The sequence below is a fragment of the Pipistrellus kuhlii genome, unplaced genomic scaffold (assembly GCF_014108245.1).
Source record: "Pipistrellus kuhlii isolate mPipKuh1 unplaced genomic scaffold, mPipKuh1.p scaffold_m20_p_3, whole genome shotgun sequence".
Taxonomy (NCBI): Eukaryota; Metazoa; Chordata; class Mammalia; order Chiroptera; family Vespertilionidae; genus Pipistrellus; species Pipistrellus kuhlii.
In genome coordinates this window covers 66,473,196-66,488,008 of record NW_023425529.1, presented here as the reverse complement: position 1 = coordinate 66,488,008, position 14,813 = coordinate 66,473,196, and the positions used below count along the sequence as shown (strand labels likewise).

General features: G+C 38.0%; 1 protein-coding gene across 4 annotated transcripts in view; it reads right to left on the bottom strand.

The window, feature by feature from the left end:
* Positions 1-14,813, bottom strand: part of SYT1 (synaptotagmin 1) — a 522,786-nt gene that overhangs the window by 78,376 nt on the left and 429,597 nt on the right. For all 4 annotated transcript variants that reach the window (XM_036456675.2, XM_045588281.1, XM_036456670.2 and 1 more), the window contains one exon: positions 9,355-9,472. In XM_036456675.2, the coding sequence (XP_036312568.1) occupies positions 9,355-9,472 (118 nt within the window). The remainder of the gene's footprint in view (positions 1-9,354; positions 9,473-14,813) is intronic.

Here is a 14,813-nt window from a genome sequence, read left to right as displayed (position 1 = left end):
TTTAACAGAGAAAAAGGGAGAGAGATAGAGAGCTAGAAACGTCGATGAGAGAGAAACATTTACCAGCTGCCTCTTGCACACCCCCTACTGAGGATGTGCCCGCAACCAAGGTACGTGCCCTTGACCGGAATCGAACCCGGCACCTTTCAGTCCGCAGACCGACGCTCTTCCACTGAGCCAAACTGGCTTTGGCAACACTGTATCTTTCATAGGGTGGTCCTCAGGGTCAATTATAAACCAAGAAAAAGGTCACAGAACCATCACTATTATTTTATACTTCATTTTTTTCCCTCTTTTAGGTATTGTTTCTAAGCTTGCCATACTGGAGCTCATCTACCACATTATGGCTGTCTCAGCCTAGCAAGACTTTTCTATTTATCCACTGAAGTTGAAATTTCAGTAGCTGAAAGCGTTTGTCACCTTCAAAATTGGGAATTTCATGGTGACTAGTAAGAATGCCTTAGTACAGACCTCTTTGGCATCCTACTTCTCCATCTATAGATTTGTCTTGTTGACATTTTCCAGCTGAGTCTTTTTCCTGGTAAGTTGTCTATTGCATTCAAATTTATTTTCTTTCTTTTTTTCTTTTAATATATTTTTATTGATTTCAGAGAGGAAGGGAGAGAGAAAGATAGACACATCAATGTTGAGAGAGAATCATTGATCAGCTGCCTCCTGCATGCCCCCACTGGGGATTGAGCCTACAACCCAGCCATGTGCCCTTGACTGGAATAGAATAGGGAACCCTTCAGTCTGCAGGCCAATGCTCTCTATCCACTGAGCCAAACCAGCTAGGGCACAATTCCAATTTCTTTAATATTTCAATATTTAATTTCGACCCACAGAGTCCCATAGTGCTTTAGAATGGTAGTAAGCTTTTATACTTTTCTATCTATTGCCAACCCCACCCTCAACCCCACAATATGATACACTGTTTTCCGGAGTCAGCCCTTAATTAAATTTGTAGTAGATAACATTTTTCTCTAGTTCTTTCTCTACCACCTAGTAGGCACTCAAATCCCTTAGACTAGGACTTCCTTCCAAAATGTTCTGGCAACATCCCTTGATAAAGGTGAAAGGATGTTGCCAGAACATCTCATGCTTTTTAGTGTACAAAAACATAATTGCTAAAATAACATGCCAATCTGTACAAAAAGGAGAAACTGGGGTGCTCCTTTCAGTCTAAAAATCTAATAAATAATTTAATGTCTGATCTCATGGACTCATTGATACTGTCTTTGCTGTGTAAGTAGCCAAACACTAATTTAACAATCAACAAACTAATTTCTATTAGTGGCTTCATGATGGAATTTCAGTTTGGGCACAAAGGAAATTTGGAAAAGAGTAGAATTTTTGGTCATCTCTCAAACTGTAACATGTCGCTAGCCATCTGCTCTCCAGGTTGAACCTGCTGAGAAAGGATAAGGACTTAGAAGTCATATGCTTTATTCATGGAGTTTGAAAACAGACTGGGTTGACATTCTGACTCAGCATATACTAAGTCTGTGACCTTGGAAAAGTTATTTACCTCTTATGCTTTAGTTCCATCAATAAAATAGGATTAAAAATAGCATCGCCTTGCCGGGACCGGTTTGGCTCAGTGGATAGAGCGTCGGCCTGCGGACTGAAAGGTCCCGGGTTCAATTCCGGTCAAGGGCATGTACCTTGGTTGTGGGCACATCCCCAGTGGGGGGTGTGCAAGAGGCAGCTGGTCGATGTTTCTCATCGATGTTTCCAACTCTCTGTCCCTCTCAATTCCTCTCTGTATAAAATCAATAAAATATATTTTAAAAAAAATAGCATTGCCTCAAAGGGGTGTCAAAGGGGTTAAATCATTTAACATATATGAAGCATTTAGAAGGGTGTTCTGACTCACGCTGTGCTATGCATGTGTCTGTTGTGGCTTTTACCTGCATACCCGAGGATAGCATAGTGGCTAGCTCAGTGTGTATTTAAACGATGTTTGCTGAATGCCTGGACCTGAACCTGCCAGCTAATGGACTTCTTTAGAAGTCTTTGGGCTAACTGTTCTAACTAGTACATTTCAGCCTATCACTCATTTCTCTTGATTTCAAATACAGCTCATATCTCACAGCTTCTCTTTTCATTTTCTTAAAACCATCATTAGTCCTTTGGACATAGCATTTCATCCATTCTATGGTAACTATGCCTAGGGCTCAACTTGCATAGGGTTTAGCTATAATAAACCTTAATGACTCTGTGTCTAGGATAATCCAATCCAATGTAAAGATTTGTCATTTCTTTTTTAGATAAATTTACTCACATTTTAGGGATTTAGACCGTTTTATCAGTATTGGAACAAATGCTTTCAAGTGTCACAGAATTTTATATTCTAACATTCAAGCCTAAAATCATGATGAAGCCTTCTGACATCACAGCCAACTCATTATGCATATTCCTGTCCTGTTAGCTCAGTAAGATGCCAGTTCATTTGCATATTATTGCTTGACCCTCATATCATGGGCCAATTAATTTGCATATCCATAACTAATTGGCTCTTATAAGTTTTTTTGCCACTTTATTTATTGGCCCAGTTCCCAGACTAGTGGCTTTTAACTCCAATCAATTGAATTTGGAGTGGTTTTCTTTGTCATGCTTTCAGCACCAATGTAAGGACAGATAAGGGTGGATGGTGGTTAGGAACGTATAAAGGAACCATTGTTTTTATCTTCACTTTCAGTGGAATTGACTGAAGAAAAAAAAAAGACAATCATTTATACATATGGAAAATTAATTTTCAGGAAAGAGGATATTGGGTTGATGAAAAAAAAAAAAGACAGAACTTGCTATTTAAGAAAATTCCAGTATATAAAGTGAAGGATGTAATCTACATCACTGACCAAAAAAAATTCTAACTTGGCATTTGGCTGACATGGACTTCAGCTAAAATTATGAGGTAGCATTTGAGCCTCTAAAGCAGTGGTTCTCAACCTTTTTAATGCCACGACCCTTTAATACAGTTCCTCATGTTGTGGTGACCCCCAACCATAAAATTATTTTCGTTGCTACTTTATAACTATAATTTTGCTACTGTTATGAATCGTAATGTAAATATCTGTTTTCCAATGGTCTTTAGGCTACCCTGCTAGTGGTTCTCAACTTGTGGGTCATGACTCACAGGATGAGAACTGCTGCTACAGAGCCTAAGACTATCAGTAAACACAGATGCATACAATTCCAGTTTCTTTTGTGTGTCTTCCCAGTACCCTTTTATCACCATGCTTGACATGACTTTGTTGTTTTCTCTGTAATTTAGGCAGCAGGGCTACAACATTGTTACCCCTGTCGATTTGCTGTGGTTCCCAGCAGCACAGACACTTAGAGACATCTTAGAAGGACTCCATGTGAGCTTCCGGGAAAGGGGGAAAGGACTGGTTTAGGAGACTGCATTCTGTTTCACACGGGGTCATGCCAGAAGAAAAGTCTGCCAGAAGCCACAAGTGAAGTCCTTCTGTGACTCTGGGAGTATTTATAGGGGTTCATACATATGGAAATTTCCACAGCCATCAAGAAACCCTTCAAGCCTCCATTTCTAGCCTTATTTACACCAAGGATCTTGGTGTTTCAGCTCCAAGCAGAGAGGTTCCTCTACTATGTTAGAGCTGGGGGAAGCCTATTGCCCCATCTAGAAGGCGCTGGGTGTGGGGGAAACTGAGTGATGTATTGGAAAGAGTTCTGCATTGGAAATCGGAGGGCCTGGGCTTTGGTCACAGCTATAGCAACTACACATCAGGTGACTTTGACTGTTAATACTAGGGACAAAAGCCAGTATTGAACTCCTCCTAGGTGCCAGCTATGGAGCAAGATGATTTATGTACATTATCTAATGTCTCTAAACTTCAATTTTCTGAGGCTATTACCTTCAGAAACTGCCTCAGAGGTCTCTAATGGGAACTGAGTGAAAATACCAAGTTAGAAAAGGATTTCTAAATTGTAAAGAAGGGTTGGAATTTACAGGGTTTGCTACATGGGTATATGAGTGAGGCAAAATCTTTGTGTCTTGCATTTTGAATTAATACAATAGGCAGGAGATAAACAAGTCCTCTTGAAGAGTAGTAATAAAAATTATTTTTAAACTGTATTCCATTTCTCATTTTTTTTTTTAGTTTTGTTTGTTTAATTCCATTTCTTCTGAACTTGATTCATTGTTGGGTCTATGCCATACATAGTCTACTGAGAGCATTTTGCCTGAATTGATCAGGCAATCCTGATCAAACAAACTGAACTTTCCTTTTCCATTTTTGAATCAAGCAATTGGTTAAACTGTCCATTGGTTGCTTTCACATTTTGCATATTTAATCCAAGATTTGATAAAGTTCCTACTAGAAAAAAATTAGTGACATTTAGTGAGCATTTAGGTGTGACAGACCCAGTGCTTTTATTTATTCATCATAAGGATCTTATAAATAAGGTTCTCTATTACTCCCACTCTATAGATAATGCAACTGAGGTTTAGAAAGCTTAAATCACTTGTCCAAAGTCAAGTTGATAGTCGTGGCAGTGTGGGATTTAAACCTTGGCAAAACATCCAACTTCGGTTCCAATTAACCAGCCATTTCCAGCAAATGTATTATAATATGGCATTTGAATTACTATATTTTCTGGCATATAAGACGACCCCCTAATTTTACAGTTAAAGCATAGGTTTAGGCCTATATTCGCCGTATAAGACTACCCCCCACTTCCGAGGCAACACCAGTTCTTTTTTTAATAGACCGCCTCTCTGACTCTGGCCAATCTGAGCAGGCTTTTTACTAGAACACAGTGTACATGTTCTGTACCCGAAGCTACACTGTGTTCTAGTAAAAAGCCTGCTCAGATTGGCCAGAGTCAGAGAGGCGGTCTATTAAAAAAAGAACTGGTGTTGCCTCGGAAGTGGGGGGTAGTCTTATACGGCGAAGATAGGCCTAAACCTATGCTTTAACTGTAAAATTAGGGGGTCGTCTTATATGCCGGAAAATACGGTACCTGGAATGATCTCATTATATAATTTTGGTCTCATAGGACATACATAGGTCAACTTACTTTGACACAGGCCATCCAAGTACCTAAAATTAGTTTAATGGTAAGTAGGTTAAACAAATTTGAAATGCAAGAGTTGTTTTTTCAGGCCACGGCTCTTTTGTAAATAATTCATTATTCATTCAACAGCTATGCTCAGTGCTAGCAGTCAGTGAGGGCATCGTGGGAGATATAAATACAGAACACAGTCTAGTGAGAGAGAAGTGTGATGCTTGAAGGTTGTAAACAAACTGCCATTGGCATTTGAAAAAGAGAAAGGTTTGTTCCAGTGGGATGAATCAGAAAAGGCTTCCTGGAGTCCCTCTACCTAAAGCGTTTTCTCTCCCAGACACCCTGTGTCTCACTCCCTCATCTCTCTCCAGGCAGCTTTCTCAGACTCCCTCTTTACAGCCACACCCCAACATTCCTTCTCCTGCTTCCTGCTCTGCTTTTCAGTGGCACTTTTCACCTCTTGGCATACTATGTGTTTTTATTATTTATTGGCTTCCTGTCCATCTCCCCACATTAAAAAATAAGCTTCTTGAGGGTAGTTTTTTTTTTTTTGGGCTGTTTTGTAGAATGATGCAAATCTACTAATATCGATAGTTTCAGAAATGCCTAACACAAGTGAATAAAAAAGCTGTGGTACATTTACAAATGGAATACTATGCAGCTGTAAAAAAGAAGCAACTCTTACTCTGTTCAATAGCATGGATGGACCTAAAGAATATTATGCTAAGTGAAATAAGCCAGTCAGAGACACATATCACATGATCTCACTTATATGTGAAATATAATGAACAAAATAATCTGATGAACATAACAGGTCTAGAGGCCTAGAAACATGGAACAGACTGACAGATGGCAGAGGACAGAGAGGTGGGGGAACAGGAAGAGATTGAAGAAAGAACATATATGTATATATTTATAACCCATGGACACAGACAATAATGTGGTAAAGGCCTGGGGTCGGGCTAAGGTTTGTTGGAGGGGGGAAGGGGGATGACTGGGGGGATATCTATAATACAGACAATAATTAAAAAAAAAAACACCTAACATAAGGTAGGGGCACAGTACATTTGTTGAATGGAAGGAGAAAATAAGACTTAAGCTGAACCTAAAGAATGGATAGATTTTAGCTAGGTGTTGGTGAAAGGAAGAGAATTCCAGATAAAGAAAAGGACTTAAGTAAAGAATGAAGGCAGCTTTGAGGGGTATAATACGAACTGGAAGGCAGACTAGGGGATTACTAGGCACAGAGGATGATGATATTATTGGCATGGGAGTTGAAACAGAATCTGTGATAGGATCTGGCTATTGAACCAAAGGAAAGCTAAAGGTCAAAGGTATCTAAAGTCATACCTCAGGATACTAGGTAGTGATTTGGTAGTAAATTGTTCTTGTAATTAAAAATATCTCTAGCCGAAACCGGTTTGGCTCAGTGGTAGAGCGTCGGTCTGCGGACTGAAAGGTCCCAGGTTCGATTCCGGTCAAGGGCATGTACATTGGTTGCGGGCACATCCCCGGTAGGGGGTGTGCAAGAGGCAGCTGGTCGATGTTTCTCTCTCATCGATGATTTCTAGCTCTCTACCTCTCTCCCTTCCTCTCTGTAAAATATCAATAAAATATATTTAAAAAAAAAAATATATATCTCTGAATTTTTTTACATGTAGGCACCCCAAATCCTCTTATTATTTTTTAAGGTTCGAATACATCACACTATCATTACGAAGCTTAAATGATCACATCTTTGTCATTGGAAACCACTTCAAGTTGATTCCCCACTAGTCTGATAGCTCCCTTGCTTTCTGGTAGGTGGAATGGTCTAGGCTTGTCTTGAACACTTTCTATGTCACACCTAGAATCTCCAATTTCTGTAATATGCCCCAGGTTCTTTTCATGAGGAATTATACTTTCAAATCTTAGCTTGTGCTAGTGTTGCTCTTGGCTACTTAGCCTGTTTCTAGTCCTTTTCAGTGGACAGAACTCAGGAAGGTATGTCTGTATAGACATAGATAACATTAAGTAATCTTTACAGGAAACTGCTCCTCACTTTAAATATGCTAGTTATGCTATTAGGCAATGAAAGCAGTAAATTATTAAATGAGGTCTTAGTGACATGAAAGAATTAGTGCAGCTTCCTCAGGCAGCTTACTTATAGAGAGGCACCAGGAGAATTTCATTAACAAATTAGTGGTGTAAGTAGAAACTCAGCTCTAGCATTTTTTTTAGCTGTTATATTTTAGAACAGCAATTTTCAACCTTTTTCATCTCATGGCACATGTAAACTAATTACCAGTAATTATGTTTTTTTTTTTGTTTTTTTTTGTTTTTTTTTGCCAATCTTACAAAAAATAGGTATAATTTTGATTCATTCACACTGGATAGCTGTTGTATTGGTTGTTGTCATTTTTTATCTGACAATCTAAAGCAAAGAGGTCAGTGTCCCTGACTCAGGTATAGCATATTTAAAAGTTCTTGTGTTGAATATCACTGCTTTAGAATATAAAATCTCCAGGATGCATTAGGGTGACCTTTTGAAGTTTTCAAAATTTTTACTGGAGAAAGCACTGAATAACCAGTAATGCTAGTTCTAGTGTCACAGCCACAAACAATGACAACTATAGTCTATTGTGGCTTATCAAGAACATTTCTCACACTGTAATAATTCACTGGAAAGTTAAATATAATTGACTTAATCACACAGAAAATTTTAAAAAAGTACATTCAACTGTGGAAATGACAAGTCATGGACTTGACTTGGCTTTTTGAGCAGGAGTATACTACACTTTACTCACCATTTTAAAAAAAACTAAGGTTGGGTTTTATAGAACTTTAAATCCTAAAGTCTTTCCCATCTCCAATATAAGCTAGAGAAAATAAATGCATTACTATGGGGATTCAAACAGACTTTATTTTACATATATTTTGAAATGTAGAAACTTTAATAAAACAGTATCTTTAAAAATGATGCTAGGGCTGCTGCCAGGCTGAGAGCGGCCAGGCCCGGAGCAGCAGCTGCCGGGTCGGGTGCGGCCAGGCCCGGAGCAGCAGCTGCCAAGTCCAGAGCAACTAGATCGGGAGCGGCAGTGACCAGACCCAGAGCAGCTGATTGTGGAACGAACCAGAGCAACAGAGGCCAGGCCCGGAGCAGCCAGGCCCAGAACAGCTCGTTCCTCGCCTGCCCCTGCCCCACGGCTGCCTCTCAGACATGGCTGGAAACTTTTGTGGGAACTTGAAGGTCTGCTGAATCAAGTGATGAAGGCTTAGATATGGATGTGTTGAGTTAGTATAGTGCTGGGGTGTTGATCTGTGAGTGCCTTGGGTGGGGCCTGGATGAGGCTGGTTGACCTATTTGGAAATGTCTTTTGTGTGAAGTGTATCATTGGGCATGTGGAGGTATTATTGATATGAGAAAATGCTAAGTAACTAATTTACTATCTGAAAAGGGATTTACTATTGGGGAAATGGAGGGAGGAAGAGACTGAACATAAACTGTGCACCTATGGATGAGGACAATGGGGGATGGGGAGGGGGCGAAGGGTGGGGTGGGAACCTGGTAGAGGGGGGAAGAACCTTTGTAATAATATGAACAATAAAGATTGATTTAAAAAAAAATAAAAGTGATGCTAGGCTATGAAACACCTAGTAAGTCTCAGATAAAATACAATTTTTCCTATGATGAGTGAATTCTGAACCAAAAAAAGTACCCCTCAAAACTAAACAAAACTATAGTTGTTCATAGGCATTGCCTTGTATTTTTTAAAATCATATATATGTGTATGTATATATATGTATATAGTATTTTTATTTACTTTAATGTCTTCATTTACTTATTTATTTTTGAGAGAGAGAGAAAGAGAGGAAAGGAGAGGGAGAGAGAGAGAAGAGGAGAGGGAGAGAGGAGAAGAGAGAGAAACATTGTTGTGAGAGCAGACATCAATTGGCTACCTCCTGCCTGCTCCCTATTGAGGATCGAGCATGCAACACGGCAACCTTTCAGTACATAGGATGATACCCAACCAACTGAGCCATACTGGCCAGGGTGGCATTGCCTTTTAGAAGAAAAGCAAGCATTTCAATGCTATAGAACTGGCAATTGATACTTGTGCTATGAAGCAGGAAAATAGATTTCATCTTCTGTGCCAATTCCAATACTTTGCGAGTGGCTTCCTGGGGTACTGTGTGGGGATGAGTTCTGAGATTGCTTCCAGCCCCCGTAAGAAAGAGAACAGTGATCAATTAAGGACTGGAGAGTCACAGCATGTGTGCTATGCACTTGGTAACCAGGATGAAACAGCATTTTATTTATTTTTTTAATCACAGACTTACCAGATAAGCCACCCACGTCCATTTTCTTCAGGTTCTTTGCCTCCAGGATGACAACGGTCAGTTTGCCAGCAGTGGGTACATAGCGAAGGGAGAAGCAGATATCGCCCAGTTTCTCTTGCTGCAAAAGCCAATACACAAGCATAAGTGACTTTCCAGATAAAGAGAAATACAGTCTACAAATTCATTGCAAATTCCTCAGGAGGAGCAGTATGATTTTTCAGAACTGGAAAATTCTTAGGCTCATCGGCATCTGCGCAGTGGTCTTTCCTTCACTAAGGTATCATCATGAGTGATTGCAACCCACTTCAGTTTTTAAACAGCTCGTTTATGCTTTTAACATTCATTGAACTAGATCCATAATTCAACGATTCAGGAAATGAGACCAAGATGACTCTGCTAGAGACTCTACTTTGAAAGGCACTGCCACACTCCTGGCAAACTTCTCAACTTTATTAAATACCTCTGCAAGCCAGGCACTTTCTTTACTAAAATCACCCCTCCCTAAGTTTTGGTCTCTTTACATCTCAAATAGGATTATGTTTAATACTTTATATTTAGATTTTTTGATAAGACTATTGATTAGAATTTCTGAATTTCCAGTAGCTAAAAAACAACAGAGTGAGTTTTTGCACTTTCATTTTTACTCATTTCAAGTGAGGTCTAACTTTCTTTTTTCCTTTATCCTCAGATGTGTAAAAATCTAAATCCTAATATTGGCAAAAATCTAAGTGGTGGGTTGGAAAACAAATACACAGTAATAAAAAAGAATCCCATAGCCCCTCGCCTATTTAATTGATACTGTATTTTACGCTCAAAGCACATTCACCAATGCTGTACCCAGGCATTTCTGAACAAATGAGTCAGAGTTGAAGATGATGGTATATGAAACTTGTGTTTATTTTTCCAGAAAGAACTGCTGTGGGTTCTTCCACCTTAAGTATCTTACTTTTCCATATCACTGATAAAGGACCATGTTGTTAGAACTTGTGCATTCATATTTACAAGCATGAGGGAGATGAGGTGGGAGATGTTGGAGGATCTAGGTGGCTTTCTGCCACAGGAAATTTTGTATCCAACAAATTAGGGTTTATTTTTTATTGCCCTCCCCCCAACCCAAAAAGTGAATTCTGATTTCAAATACGATAATGTTTATCAGATTTCTGAAGATAGACGTTTAATATAGGAGTGAGTTACAAAGGCCATCTCAGGTTCTCTCATGTTATACTCTTATTAGAGGCCTGGTGCACAAAATTCGTGCATGGGGGTAGGGGAGGTCCCTTCGGCCCAGCCTGCACCCTCTCTAATCCGGGATCCCTCAAGGAATATCCGACTGCTGGTCTAAACTGGTAGTCGGACATCCCTCTCACAATCTGGACTTTTGGCTCCTAATTGCTCACTTGCCTGACTTCCTGGTCGCCTCTAACTGCCCCATCCCACTGGCCTGATTGCCCCTCACTGTCTCTGCGTGTTGACCTGGTTGCCCCTAAATGCCCCCCCCACCCCGTCAGCCTGGTTGCTCCCAAATGCCCTCTACCCCAGTGACCTAGACACATCTTACTGCCTCCCTGCCAGCCTAATTGCTTCCAACTGCTCCCCTGCTGGCCTGATTGTCCCCAACTGCACCCTTTCCCACTAGCCCCCATACTTTCATTCCTTGCGTCCTCAGAGCATCTTATCTATACATCTCTTAAGTCATTAAGGACTTATTTTTGTCTTATTGTGCACACGTCTTAGTTTTCCCACATGACTGTAAATTCCTTGAAGACAAGGTTCTTGCTTGAATTATCAGTTCCCACACATTTCCACAAAAGCAAATGACAATTTTAAATAATATCCCGTTTGAGTTATGAGGGTCATAGCTCACTTCCATTAGTGTAGGTAATAGTTACTTCTAATGTGCTAAATTCACCTGAAATGCCACCCCTACAAATTAATTTACACATCAGAAGGACCTAGTGGAATAAATTTCTTTTCATAGTCTTTGAAAATACAGAATGAGAGTCAATATCAGAGAAATTAATACAAAGTGTAGACAAATTTATCTGAACTTTATGAGATAAGAGAGATGTAAATGAACAAAATTGCTGTTCAAAAACGCTCATTAGAAGGAGGGTTCTTTTTGCTGGATTCTGTCTTTTTGCCACAAGACCCACCCTGGGGAAGGGACTCACTCTGTTGCAGAACTAGGTTACTGTAGCAGTGTTAATTAGGCATTTTAGGCATGACTGTTCTCTTTTAAATGATACCTCTCTTTATGGCCCATAATTTAATTCCATAGTTAATTGTCATCTCAATTGTTTAAAACAAATGTCACAACTTACCTACATCTTACTATCATTTTTTATTCTATCTTATGATATTTAGGGAATTTTAAAGATTTTACATTATATTTAGTTTTAGAAGAGAACAGTTATAGAGTTTGAAAAACCACATCTCAAGTAGGAGAAATATGTGAAGTTTTCTGTAATTTTAAAATTATGGGATAGAGAAAGGAGGAGTAATTTTTTTTTTTAAAAAGAAAATATCAAAATGAAAACTTTGGGAGAAAGAAAAATAAGGAAAAGTACTTATTTTAGCAGTCTTTACAGATCTACATATAATAAACTTAGGGACTTAAACATGTAAAACTTCATTTGCTCATAAAATTATCATAATTGGTACACAAAATTAAACGTTTTTCTATCAATCTATTTAAGTTACTTTTCAGTGTTTTTAAAATCTTATTTCTGGTTCTATAAGACATTCGAAAACAAGTCACTGTTTATTCTGGAATTTGTGTCCTTTTTGGAACCAAACAGATAAAGAACTGCTCATTTTCTAGAAACGGGAGGGAAATACCCAATTCATGTGAACCCTTATCTTGTTCATTAAACTTTCTGAGTTGTAATTTTCTGAGATATAAATATATGCTGTTCCTAATTCTTTAAAAATCAGCTTTAATAATTTTCTAAAATGAAAATTTTGAGAATGGGCCAACTTTCTTCTGTTACATTCTGGTTTTATCCTTGATTAATTGTTTTAGGACATTTAATTAGATGGAGATCCACTCCTATCCCCAAGTCTGGTTTTAGCATGTGAAGGTTCCATTATATCTCTTGTTATCTACACAGAAGAATCAGAATGATCTAATAGTTTTATGTGGACATTTTCACATAAAACTCTTATTTCATAGTTTTCACATGTCAGTTTGGAAGAAAGATAATTAGATAGCAATATATAAAGATTTAATATTAAATATTTTATCTATCACTCTAAATTTCTAGAAATCAAAGATTTCTAAATTTTATATATGTTTCCTTTAGCAGGGTTATGGTAATAAAAGACAAAAGTGGTTCTCAAAAAATTTATGTAGAGAAAGGATAACCAAATCTGTCTCAAAAAAAATAAGAAAAAAAGAAAAAAAACAAAAACAAAAAACAAATGTGTCTCTCAGATCCTTATTACTCCTTGACAATTCTGTGTGTGTTTTCTCCACAACTGTCCTGTTATGTACTGTTATGTCCACTTTATAAATGAAAACTCTGAGAGTCAGAGGTTACATAAGGTCTGTAAGTGTCTCTGTGGAGCTGAAGCAAGGTCCTTTGACTCAAATCATGTGTTGTCTTTACCATCATATTGCCATCTGGAAGAACAAACAAATATTCCAACTGACTGCCCATTGGCTACTCCATTCTCATTGACATTTTAGTCCTGTCGTTAAACTAGAAATGAAAACATGAGGGAAGTACAGTTTTTATAAGGTAATTTCAAGCAAGACCCTGTAGAGCTGCAGCCGACAGATGAGTGCTTTTGCTGCTGTGATTATCTCATGAAGGGGGCCTTATTACTATTAGGAAATTCAGCTTTATGTATAATTTATTTTAGTCAATTGCCTTGATCACTAGGTGGAAACTGCCAGTCAGTGTTAAAATGTTCCAACTGTGAGATTTAGAGAAATTAACCTGCTCTTTTAGAATGGGGAGCTGACAATCAGAAAGCACTTTTGTTCTGAGCTGCTTGATAATTCCATTATTATTATTACTATTTTTTAAAGTAGCCAATAAATAAAGTAGACACAAATTAATGATTGGCTGGACAACTCTAGTAATGCCTTTCCTTTTTGAAAAGCATGGTACATATTAGAACAGAAGTCGTACCGAATGGCTATATAAAGTTTGTTTTAAAATGAATATTTATTTGATGGCTTCAATAATACCGTACCTCATTTTATATGTAAATAGAGAAGTTCACTTAGTGGCCTTTGCAAATGGGGCTAAGTTCACATGTGTATTGGAAATGCTATACTTTTGAATGAGTTTTTAAAAGACACATGAATTGACTTAATGCTGTGACATTTAAAAAAGGCATGTTATATTTATATTAATCTTAGGATTTTTCTATGTGTTAAGTTAGTGATAGATTCTTTGAGTAGAGGATTTTTCTATGTGCTTGGGATTCTATTTAGAAGTGACAAGTACTAAATGGCAGTCCCATAATCTCTCAAATGAAAATTCAGACTATGTGTATCCTCCATTTATAAAAATTACTAAGATGTTATTTATATATAAGAAGGACAATGTCATGTTTTTATCTAACTAACAAAGTGGGTGGCTTTAAATATGTCCTTTGTGTGGTAGTATCTTTTAAATTCATCTTATTCCTACAACTACTTTTCATAGCCCTGAAGTATCTGCCAAATCAGTATTTACATCTAATGGTCCAGATGGTCACAGTGTGAAATGCTGCTGTGGATGTACTGAAGCTAAAAAGATAGAATCTGGCCTGGCGTACAAATGTACTGTAAATTGTTCAGGTGAATGAGATGGTGTGCTATACCTTTGAAAACTTATTTTTCCTCTATAATCCATTAACTTTGTATTCATTCAATTATTTGTTCATTTCTTATTAAACAACTGTTATATTCTACCATGGATTCTTTCAGGTTCTAGATGCCAATATGCCTAGATGAATAAGGTGACTTTAAGATTTTCAGAATACAGTGGATAGACAGACTTAGGTAGATAATAACAACATAATGTAATAACTGCACCATATAGGCAACACAAACGCTATGGGAACCAAGAGGAGAAGGTTGAAACTTTGCAGACTCTGGACTTTAATTGGAGATTTATATCCCTTATAAATCCAGCCACCTTAAATGCATGTTCTTTGTAAAACGAATGAACTTGCCATTGCAAGTGTAGCTTTAAGACCAATCTCTAGCTATCTCTTCTCTTTTAGCCAGAACTACTAGCATGTAAGGGGGGCTGGTGTCATGACATTGGTCCTGAAAGAGCCAATACTTGAGCCGAGATGTGAAGATTCAGCAGGAAGAATCAATATGAGCCATTGAAGAAGAGAGCAAGAATGTTCTAGGCAAAGAAATGTATATACAAAGTCACTAAGGGCTTAAACCAAGTTTAAGCATAACATTCATGCAGTTAAATATAAATTTCTGTTTATGATTTAGATCTTCAAAA